The sequence below is a fragment of the Vespa velutina genome, chromosome 1 (assembly GCF_912470025.1).
Source record: "Vespa velutina chromosome 1, iVesVel2.1, whole genome shotgun sequence".
Lineage (NCBI taxonomy): Eukaryota > Metazoa > Arthropoda > Insecta > Hymenoptera > Vespidae > Vespa > Vespa velutina.
In genome coordinates this window covers 18,239,334-18,251,833 of record NC_062188.1, presented here as the reverse complement: position 1 = coordinate 18,251,833, position 12,500 = coordinate 18,239,334, and the positions used below count along the sequence as shown (strand labels likewise).

Below are 12,500 nucleotides of genomic sequence, written 5' to 3'. Positions count from 1 at the left end.
TCTTTTATTTTGTCTTATTATTCCTAGTTGTGCACATCTCGAAAAATAATTTTAAGTTATACTTAAACACCTTAGGCACCTTGAACAATTCTCATTTATACGGAATAATTTTGACTCTTAAAACAATGTCATGTATATATATTTTTTTAAGCCTAGGAAATAATAATCAGTAGGTTTGGAAATTAGCATTTCTAATTTTGTCATTATAAAAGCAAAAAAAGTAAAATTCATGAATTATGTAACGAGCAAATTGTTTCAATCGAGCTCAAAGTTGATTCGTGGTGTTCTACACTTCACAGGCACAACAAAATTTATTATTATTATTATTATTATTATTATTATTGATTCAATAATTTTAATTTAACGAATTCATATTTAATTTAATCGTTTATTCGATTAAAAAATTCTTTTAAGAATTTATAAATCATTTAATTTAATTTTTTTTTTTTTTAAATGATTTGAATAAAGATTGATAAAAGAAAGAGTTAGATCGGATTTATTAAATTGGATTTTAAATAATTTGAGTTAAGTGTGTTAGTGCACGAAGTTGGATCGTTCAGTTTTAAATAATTTCAATTAAAAATTTTCTACAAAGTTGAGGCGGGGTGATAAGAGGGATTGAGAGGGATCGAGGGTTTGGTTAATTTCAAACCGTTTAAATTAAGAATTTTTTCTTAATAAACTTAATTTAATCTCCCGCGAATAATATAAAAAAATAAATTAAGAATGTTAACAAAGTTGTAATTTAATTCTAAACAATTTAAATTAAGAATTTTCCATTTTAATAAATTTAATTTAATTCTGTGCTAATAATAATATTAATTAAAAATTTTAACAAACGCAATCATAATTTCGATTATAATCTCGAAGTATTTAAATTACAAAAAGAAAAAAGAAACAAAACAAAACAAAACTTTTTTTTTCAAATACCTTTCCTTAACAAATTTAGTTTAATTTCCAAACAATCGAAATCAACAAGATTTTATTTTATTTCCTTCTTTAAACAATTTCTTCTCTTCCTATAAATATATAAAATATACTTTATTATTTAATGCACTTAAACGATTTGTTTATACATAATTTCATAGACACGTCAATTCTCTCGTAATAAAATATCAAACGAATTGCTAATGACGTGTGTTTTTTTCCTTATTTTTTTTTCTTTTTTTTTTTTTTTTTTTTCCTTTGATAATACAAAATGACGTTATTGATAACTCACGAACGTGAACGTATAAAACAACATTTTCATATTCATACCGATGGACATTAGCGATTAAACGAAATTGTTAGACGGGTGTATTAATGGAAGGAACGACGAATTGATCGATCGTTGCGTTGCGTTGCTGAAATGTAAACGTATCTGTTCGTTTAAAATATTCGATATGAATTACGTAGAATGGATGATTTGCAAAATGATCGAATAATAACGAGCGCGCTTCTAATTATTTTATCGATTTGATAATAAATCACGTATATATATATATATACGTGTGTGTGTGTAGATAGAGAAGTTTCTTAAAAAAAAATTGTTTAAAAATTCTATTCATTTTATCATCTTTACTTTTCTACGTATTACTTATATTTTAATTTTAATATCATATTTTTGACAAAAAAAAAAAAAAAAAAAATGAGAAAAAATAGAACCAAAAAGAAAATTTATCCGTACATAAAACATTTGTTAAAAAAATAATTTTGCTTTTTTTTTTTTTCTCTCTCTCTCTCTCTCTCTTTCTCTTTCTTTCTTTCTTTCTTTCTCTCTGTTTCTCTCTGCTTTTTCACATATTATTCATAGATTCTACATCGCTTTAGAAAATAGTCCGAACTAAGCGGATTTGCGTATTATTAGCTTGCAAGAAATCGATAATTCGCGATTGAACGTACGCTGGGATTTACCATGGATTTACGTAGGTGTCTCTACGTACATTTACGTATCCATCTTCGTTCTCATGACGAGTCCATTTATCTGCGGAATTTCATTCTAAAAGACTGGGGCTTTTCACTACCGATCGATGCATTGTGATCGTCGAGTCAATCTTCTACGAATTGATACGTCTCTCGCATTTCCTTTCACGCATGTAATTTCCTTAAAAATGAAAAACGAAAGATATATTTATATATATAGTATGTAAAAAAAGAAAATGGAAAGAGAATAAATTTATATCATGCCGTCAAATTAATAATTTTTCTTCGCATTAGAAAAAAAGAAAAAAAAAAAAAAAAAAGAAAAGAAAGAATTATGTAATTTATAAATTTATATAGCACGGCTCATATCCTAATGTATATGTATATACATAATACGTATAAAGGATATACTTGTTATATTAATTAATAAATATGATTACATAATATAATTAATATCGTAACACTTGAAAGTGCATGTACGTGTGCTTGTATGTATATTACATAATGTTATAGAGTATTAAAATATCTTTTTTCTTTTTTCTTTTTAAATAGTTAATATTTCAATTATCAGTATTATTAGTTTAGGGAATACAAAGAACAAAGTTTAATAAGACTTTCTCTTTCTTTCTTTCTTTCTCTTTTTCTCTCTCTCTCTCTATTTGTCCCTTTAAATCTGACAAATAGAAAAAGTTTATAACTTGCAACGTGTTGCTTCATTTTCCTTTTAGATATTTATATTTAAATACCTAACTGCACGAAAACTTTGCCCTATGGTCCGTTGTCACGAGAATTCGAGTATTCGAGTAGGTAATAGCATGGCAGAATGTCCTTTGGGAATAACTTCGACTTGGAAATTTAACCTTCCAAGGATAAAAGAGGCAAGAGGTTGTAAAAGGGTAAAGAAGTTGAAAACTATTTTATAAGTTGAAAGTGTAGAAGTAGTGAAAAAGTAAGAAATAAAGGAGGGAAGTAAAGATGGTGGCGTTTGATAAAACATAAAAAAGAAAAAAGAAAAGAAAAAAAAGAAAGAAAGAAATTATGCCTTTAAGGAACAATTTTATGAACGATATTACATGGCTATATATACATGTATATATATATATATATATATATATATATATATATATATATATATTTAGAATTAAAAAAGAATTCTTTCGAAGTTCTTTCCTCCGTTTAAATAAATATTTTCTTCAGGCTCGATCATTAATTTATTACGATTATATTAGTTCATACAAAATTCTTTTCTTTAAATAAATATTCTTTAAATATTTTCTTTATCATCTTGCTCATTATTATTATTATTATTATAATTATTATTATTTGACATTGTTATTCTATAGTCGATGATAATGATTAAATATTTTTATTTGTTAACCATGAAGATTAAAATAACATGACAAAGAAATTATTTAAACAATAAAATTACTTTCTTCGTTACAAATAAATATTCTTTAAATATTTATCACGATTGAATTATTATTATTATTATTATTATTATTATTATTATTTAAGACTGTCATTAATAATCAATGATAAAGATCGAACATTTTATAATCAATTATTAGCGTGAGAACAAGAAAATGTACTTATTTCGAGGTGTGAGAGATTACCGTGTAAAAGATAGCGATGCTGGATACCTTTTAGTTTTATCTTGCAATTAAAACGTTTTACGAAACGAATGTGAGGAATCTTTCACTCACAAAGAACCAAGTATTTGCCATTTCAAAGCATCGTAGAGTGTAAGAGCCATACTAAGAAAATGCCACAGAAATATATATATATATATATATATATATATATATATGTATGTATGTATCTCTTTCTCTTTCTCTCTTCCTCTCTCTCTCTATTTCTCTTTCTTTCTTTCTTTCTTTCTTTCTTTCTTTCTCTGACATATTGAGATTGCATTAGTTATGAAAACAACGTTTTCAAAAAGAACCTTCGTAATCTATTTCCTCGTCACGATCGTAAAACTCTCTAACGGGAGGCTGGAGTGTCCCTTTCGAACTAAATGCTAGTAGAGAGTTATGAAAGGTATGCTGAAAATAACTTTCAAGTACCAAAGAGTTTAGATGAAAGAACGAATTCGAAATATATATATATATATATAATACATCGACGAATTCAATATCGCCGAGATTTATTTCTATAATTAATTAATAAGGGTAATTTATGTGATTAAAAAAAAAAATATATATGTATGTATATATATATATGTTAAAGAAATTCGATCATTTTTTTTCTTTTCCTTTTTTTTCTTTTTTTTTTTTTTTGTTTTTCTTTCGATCGGAATATAAATAGGAAATTTAATAACTTTGATATTTCTACAACGTATGATCGACGATAGTTCGTCTCAAAGAAATTTGATCTTTTTGAAGTGAAACATCTTTAACGTTAATGTCCGTTATTTCGAGAGAAATCGAATCGAAATTACATGAAAATTTAATCTCATAGAAATTTTCTTCTGTATCGAATAATCAACGTATATGAATTATGAAAGTTGTTGAAAAAATGCACTTTATTTCTTTTCTTTTTTGTTTAATCGGAACGTTTCCATTGTTATTGTTTCGTTAATTAAAAAATTTTTAATGACTTTTAGACCGTGAAAATTTCATCTCTATGAGATTCTTTTCGATATCGTATAATTTAAACGTATGAAAATTGAAATAGAAACTTAACTTTCCTAATAAAGAGAAGTCTTCATTAAAAAAAAAAGAAAAGAAAAAAAAAGAGAGAAGAAAAAAAAAAGATAAAAGGAAAACTAAAATTTTCATACATTTCTATTCTAAGAATTAATGTTCGAAGTTTACTTTAGCATTATAAAAGGAAGAAATCATGTTAGACCGATCGTCGGTGTATCTCATGCCATTGTAATATTTAATGTTTCGCATTATCTTTCGAGCTAAAAGTTCATTCTAAAAGGTTAAAGAGATATCACATTCCTTGGACTCGTTACTCCAATAAAATTTATCCGGTAGATATGCAAATTTATTTCTAACCAAAAGAATGAGAAAGGAGATTATGAAAAAAAAAAAAAAGAAACAAGAAAAAAATACATAAATTCTGACATTTTACACAGTAACGCCGTACTTCATATACCTATTATTATAAATATTTTATCAATTTTTATCAGCTAATAATAATTTTTTGTTATGAAGAACGATTGACAAGAAAAAAAAAGGAAAAAAGAAAAAAGAAAATAAAAGTCAAGACTCCGATATAATAAAATTATAACAACTTTGTACATTATATATATATATATATATATATATATATATATATATATATATATATATATATATATATATATATATATATATATATATATATATATATTATATATATATATATATGTATATATTAATTGATTTTAATTGATCGATAATTTTTGTATTAAAGAACAATTGATAGAAAAAAGAAAACAAAAAAAAAACAAAAAAAGAAAGAAAGAAATGAAGAGTCCTAACATTGTTCGTAATAATATTCAACTATTCGTAACTAATATTCTATATGTATTTTTATCGGTCAATGATTTTTTTCATGCCAACGACGATTAATGATAAGAAAAAAAAATAAATAAATAAAAATAAAGCACACAATGACAATTAAGATCTGAAGTTAGGTTGTTGAAAAAAAAAAAGAAAAAAAAAAGAAAAAACAAGGAATTCGCGTGTTAAGGAAAAGTAGGTAAATGGGTTTGCGTGAGATGCTCCCAACGACGTCAATGGCCTTGTAATCACATTGCCTTGGTAAACTGTATAAATACGAGAGTGAAGCTCGACCGAGAACCGTATTATGAACCGCTTGTAAATTATGTAAGAACGCGGAGCCATTCAAGTAACAAGTTAATTATTCCTTTCGCTAGCAAACCTTATTTCTTGTTGACGTCGTCAACTTCGTCGTCATCGTCGTCATCGTTGACGTTGACATCGTTGGCAAAAAGTTGTCCAATTCCAAATTTAAATTGACATAGAGTTCTCCAATTCGAAGTTTGATAGAAATTATTATACCAATTTCGAATTAGTTTCTAATATTGTTTACAAGTCATTTTCAATATTTCATTTATTCATACATATATATATATATATATATATATATATATTCTATTTTATCCTAATCATATATATCTTTATGCTATTGTATATATTCTATCCTATTTTATCTGATATATCAGATATATAAATAATAACTATTTATATATAATTATATTTATAAATTATATTTCGTATATATTGGTTTACCGAAATTAAATTTTTTATTATTTAAATGCTGCATGAATATATTTGTATTTACATTATTACAATGAAAAAAATATATTTAGATGGCATTTAGAAAAGATAAAAAATTTGTTCAAATCATTATCCGAATTCTTTTTAAAAAGAAAACTACCTTTAAATGATATTTTTTTGCGAACGTAAACTCGTTGAGTCAGCGAGTCTACATATATATATATATACTACATTCCGTCGCAACGTTATAAAAACGAGTTTTGATTTTTTTTTTTTAAACTTCATTTATAATCCCATTCTATATACGTATATTCCAAGACGATTGATTTTAAATATGATGAAAAATAATATTCATCATTGAAAAGTATAATTTATTTATAATTAAATTAAATCCTTCAATTATTTCATATTTTTGTGGATTAACTTTGTATATAAATTATATCGATTTATTTATCGTTATGTTCTTCTAATTTATCATTTAAATATTAATGATTATTTAAAGTTTTTCTTCTTTTTATCTATCTACTTATCTATCTATCATTGTTTCTCATTAATGCAAAAGTTTCACCATTAATGCAAATGTTCCACAAGAAAAAAATCGGAAAAAGTTTCTTTTCAATTTTCTCAGTTTTTACGATTGCATTTGCTAATTGTATACATATATATATACAAACATATATATATATATATATATATATATATATATATATATATATATATAGGGTGAATCAAAAGTTCCTAATTGAATCTTAAAAATTAATCACTCATTCTGGAGACATTATTAAGACTTGCAATTGAGCTTATAATCTTAAGAGAAAAGAAAGAAAGATTGGTCTGTAAAAAAAAAAAAAAAAAAAAAAGAAAAGAAAAGAAAAATCAAAAGAAGAAAAAAGGAAATCTAATAAAAATATAAGAAAAACTATATTTTTATACTTGATAAATATATATTAGCGTTATAAGAAATTTTCTTACAATTAGTATAAATTTATTTTAATAAACGATAACGTTTATATACGTATATATATATATATATATATATATATATATATATAAAATTCAAAGATAAACACTGGTAAAATAAATGTTTAATCTGTCTTTAATACCATCGAGGAAACTTTTGACTCAATTAGGAACTTTTGACCCACCCTATGCATACATAAGTACATATTACATACGTACATATGTGTACATAGTATCTCGCGTGCAATTACGCGGAAGATGAACGGAATGTTTGAACGAGAGAAAAAACAAGTTCTGGCGTGTCCCGAACGAATTAATCATTCATCATCACAAGCCATCAGTACATATGTACAAATTACATATGTAATTACATATGTATATATATATATACATACATGCATGCATACAACATACATACATACATACAATGAATAGTTTTCATTTCCGTGAAAATCATTATCGTCTTAGTCGTGACGAGGGGGAGGTGAGGAAGAGAGAGAGAGAGAGAGAGAGAGAAGGGGTAGAGGGTGAAATGATTTCAATCATTGAAATCTTACATTTCTTTCTCGACTCGAAAGAAAGAAAGAAAGAAAGAAAAAAGGATCGCATTTCCAAATTTCTTTTTTATTTGTTTATTTATTTACTTATTTATTTTCTTTTTATTTATTTTTTCCTTCTTTTCCTTCCTTTCTTTTTTCTCTTTCTTTCTCTCTCTCTCTCTCTCTCTCTCTCTCTCTTTTCCATCAGATTTTTTTCCTTACTTCTATTTTTAGCGCATAACCATTATTATATTATTATTTCTCCTTTAAATTTATTTTCTTTTTAGTTCTTTATTTATTTTTATTTTTTGCGCGTCGTTCTTATTTCTTCAAAAGGAGGGCAAGAGTCTTGGGCAGAAATTTAAGTGTCGGATCGATAAATTTCTTTTTTTCTTCTCTCTTTTTTTTTTTTCCTTTTATTTTCTTTTGTTCATAGATTATATGAAAAAAAAAAAAAAAAAAAAAAAAAGAAAAAGAAAAATACAGGCGAGTAATAATATAAGTCATTTATTATATTAATCCTGTATTAAGTAGTACAATTTTTTTGAAGAATTTACATCGATACATACTATTCGATATTATATACTTATTTTTATATAATCATGTTGAATATAGTAATCATATTGTCTCGTTATATAAATGTATTCCTCACTATAATGATACTGTATGTACCATACGCAAATTGTACTGAAAGTATCATTATATCGATATATTATATTATATTAAGTTGAATATAAAAAATATGTTGTTCATTATAGTCATACTTAATGTCATATCAAATATCATATTATAAATTTAACCATAACTTTCATCATTATCGAATAAATTATTCTTTCGTTTAAACGTGAAACCAAACTATTCCGTCATACGTAATTAATATTAATTTTATTATTGGATTAGTTCAAATTTAATTGAAATCAATCAATCGATTTTTCATAGTAAATTTTACGTTCGATTTAATGATGAACGAAAGAGTGAAGGAAAGAGGAACGTAGGGTAAATAAAAAGAGTAAATAAAAAAAGTAAATAAAAAGGAGGAAAAAAAGGAAGATGGAAAGAAAGAAGGGAAGGAAGAAACAAAAAGAAAGAAAGAAAGAAAGAAAGAAAGAAAGAAAGAAAGATGGAAAGAACTAAAAATTCAATAAACGTCGTGGTCGCCGTTCTGTCGGTTCCACAAGAAAGAAAGAAAGAAAGAAAGAAAGAAAAAAATAAAGAAAGGAAGGAAGGAAAGAAAGAAAGAAATAAATGTCTCTTTGGGTACGTCTCGTGTCGCATTTAAAATGAATCGAACGAGACACGTCGCTCGAGCGAGGAAGATATACTACTTGCGAGAGAGGAAAAATGAACGAGCGTGGGGAAACGAAATAGAGAAAAGTTTAAATGAAATTTATATATACACATACACTATACATATATATACACGCGCATCTAACGCGCTACTACATGGTTATATGTATGACGTAGAGCGACCGCTTTTCTTCGCATTTCGTTTGCTACAGAAAAGCTGGAAAAAATGTTTAACATTAGAACGGTAAAAATGAGTCAAAGGAAATTTTCGAATATAATATTGAGAAATATTCTCTCTCTCTCTCTCTCTCTCTCTCTCTCTCTCTCTCTCTCTTTCTCTATGTGTATGAAATAGGGAAAGATAGAGATAAATTATGTCTTTGGCTTTCTTATTATTCATTTTATATAATATCGCAGAATCCAATTTCTATTTTCTCTTCTTTTCAATTTTATCCACTTTTTCCTTATTTTCTTATTACATTTTTACTGAAAAAAAAAAAAAAAAAAAAAATAAAAAAAATAAAAACATGTAAAAAATAAAGAGACAGAGAGGGAAAAAAGAGAGAGAGAGAAAATAATGTCTTTTATTACAAGAAATGGCAATTTCGTTACTAATTGATGTCTAGCACGAGACAAAAGTGATAAATGTTTCGAGAAATTGAACGAACGTTTGATTTACATCTTTCAAGTTTTGCCTTTAAATTTAACTTCAACTTCTTCTCTCTCTTTGTTTCTCTCAACTTCTTATTTTCTTTTTCTTTTCCTCTTCCTCTTTCATTTTATTTCTTAGAATCTTTTACTTTTTCTTCGTTTTTCTTCTTGAAGAAGTATCGATATCGACAAAATCTTCAAAAGATATCCAAGAAAATCGTGATTCTTGTTCGATAATAACATATCTATATGTATATAAGTATAATATATGTGTGTATATGTGATGTGTGTGTGTGTATTTCTCTATCTATGTATGTTAGTTATTTCGTTTGGATTTAATATACATACACATACACGCGTATCGATAAAATCTTTCAACGTCATCAATGCGATTTCTATAGAACGTGTTCAATTTGAAATCGAAAACCAGTTAAGTTATATATATCCAGATATTTTACGAATATGAAAGTTTTATACGCACGAATCGAATGGCTTTGATGGATAATTCAAATTGCATTGTGAAATCTTTTTCAATGATTTCAATTTTTCCTTGTTTTTCTTTTTTTTTTCTCTTTTTTTTTTTTTTTTTACCAAATTTTATATTTTTCAAAATTGTATAGAATGTATATATATGTCATGCTAATTATCAATTTTATATATGTATATATAAATGTATAAATATAATTAAATATCGGATAAATATCATTAGACATTAAACCGAAAAGTGTTCGAAAGTATGATTCGAAATTTTTAGAAAATCGATCAAAATTATATTTATAAAAACAATAATTAAAATTTAAACATTTATGTATATATATATTTGGATTAGAAATTCTTAGAAATAAAGAATAAATATATATATATATTAAAATTTCTATATTTATAAATTATTATTGTTGGTTATTACTATAATTATTATTATTGTTATTATTATTATTATTATTATTATTATTATTATTATTATTAATTTATTATAATCATATGTCGATTAGAAATTTTTCGGAATAGAATATTCGCAATACAATTTAGATTCATTAGATTCATTAGATTCATTTTCTGAATTTATCTAATAAGAACTTAATTATTTTATAGTTTTACTCGATCATTTAGATTAATTGCAAAGATAGAGGAATGAACGTTGGTCACATAATATATAGAAAGTTATATGCGTTGGTATGATCTCAGAGTCATAGGAGAATACGTCATCAATTTTTTTATAATTTCTATGACGAATCATATGAAAGATATAGGGTGGGCCAAAAGATCCTAAGATCTAAGATTTTAATCCTAAGATATTAAAGATCAAGTATTCTTTTTATAGATTTTTTTTTTTTTTTTGGGATTGCTGTTAGTCGCTTTACAAAGTCATAGCTTATAATTTTACAATGTGAAATTGTAATTGGCCTAAAAGATCTCTTAAAAGTTTAATCGATTTTTATAATTCACCTTAGTACTTTGAATTCAAATTATATTATGTATAAAACGTAATACCGCTTGTGATGTATATCCAAAAAGTTAAATGATTTAGAAGACCTTCATATATTCATTTTGATGAGATAGTGCTTTTCAAAGAGGAACTTTGATCAGTTACTTTATCGAATATTGGATTACGAGCTTCGTTTCATCGTTGTTCTAATATAATTAAATGTAAAAGAATATAATTAACATAAATTAAAAACAATTGTTGACAATTCAGTCTACTATTTCTTTTTTTTTTTCATTCAGATTTTTTTTTTTTTTTTTTTTTTTTCATATAAAAGTAAAGATAAAAAAAAAAGTGTTGTTTAAATCAAATATTATATTACGAGCTTTTCTTTCATTGTTGTTTGATTGGAATTCTTGTAAAAATTTATAAAGAGAGATGGAAGGGGGGGGGGAGGGGGAAATAAACATAAATATCAAAACGATTATTCGCCTGGCATCTCTCGTTTTACTTTTCATTTCAAGTTGAAAAATTAAAAATAAAATTATTATACAACGATAGAGAGAAAGAAGAATGAAGAATAAAATCTGTTAAAAAATATTAAATAAACCCGAAGAAAAAATTCAATATCGAACGTCTCGTGTAAGCCTATAATCGCTTGTCGTTTAGAAGAATAAAATAAAATTAAAAAAAAAAAAAAAAAAAAATAAATAAAAAGAAAATAAAAAAAAAATACGACGAATGAGAAAAAGCGATTTCATTAATCCGATTATACTAGACACAAAAGAAGGTAAAAAAAAAAAGAAAAGAGAAGAAGGGGAATTTACGAAGTGCTATTATTATTAAAAGAGAAAGATTGTAAAATGTACGTCTGTGTACGGTATACATATTAATAGTTGAGTCCATTTATCGGACGTCATATTAAACCCAACGTTATTTCCACTTTGTGCTAATTACGAAACTAGTAATTACGGCCTTCCCAGATGAGACCCGTGGCACGCCTCAACCACCGCCATCGTTCGACCAACGTCGATACCATGTATTCCGATTAGTTTGTCGATTATTATAGTTATAGATTATTATAACGTTCGATATAAGACCGAACTATACGTGCATGCATACGTCGATGTTCATTTGAATGTTCGAATAAATCGTAAATATTTTCTGACGGCGAGTTTTATGAAATTTTGCAATTTTTTTTTTTTTTTTTTTTTTTTTTTTTACTTTATTTTTTTTCTTTTTTTTTTTTTTCTTTTTTCTTGAGATAATTCAAGATCTCTTATTTCCAATATTCGAATAAATCAAAAATATTTGGCTAATAATTTGATTCTCAAAATCGAGAGTATTTTATAATTTTTATTTTTATTCATGTATCTTTTTTAATCGTTTTATTTTTAATATATATATATATATATATCTCCCTCTGTCTCTGTCTTTCTTTCTTTTTTAGGCGGTGGTGACAGCAACAAAGGAAAGAGTAAGAAATGGCGGAAGATACTTCAGTTT

General features: G+C 25.3%; 1 protein-coding gene across 6 annotated transcripts in view; it reads left to right on the top strand.

Annotated features, from left to right (window-relative positions):
- Window positions 1-12,500, top strand: part of LOC124957546 (G protein-coupled receptor kinase 2) — a 27,008-nt gene that overhangs the window by 8,754 nt on the left and 5,754 nt on the right. For all 6 annotated transcript variants that reach the window (XR_007103661.1, XR_007103662.1, XM_047514560.1 and 3 more), the window contains one exon: window positions 12,445-12,500. This exon is cut by the window's right edge and continues 40 nt beyond it. Coding sequence is in view for 4 of the 6 variants with exons in the window: in XM_047514560.1 (XP_047370516.1) it covers window positions 12,445-12,500 (56 nt within the window). In the remaining 2 variants the exon portion in view is untranslated. The remainder of the gene's footprint in view (window positions 1-12,444) is intronic.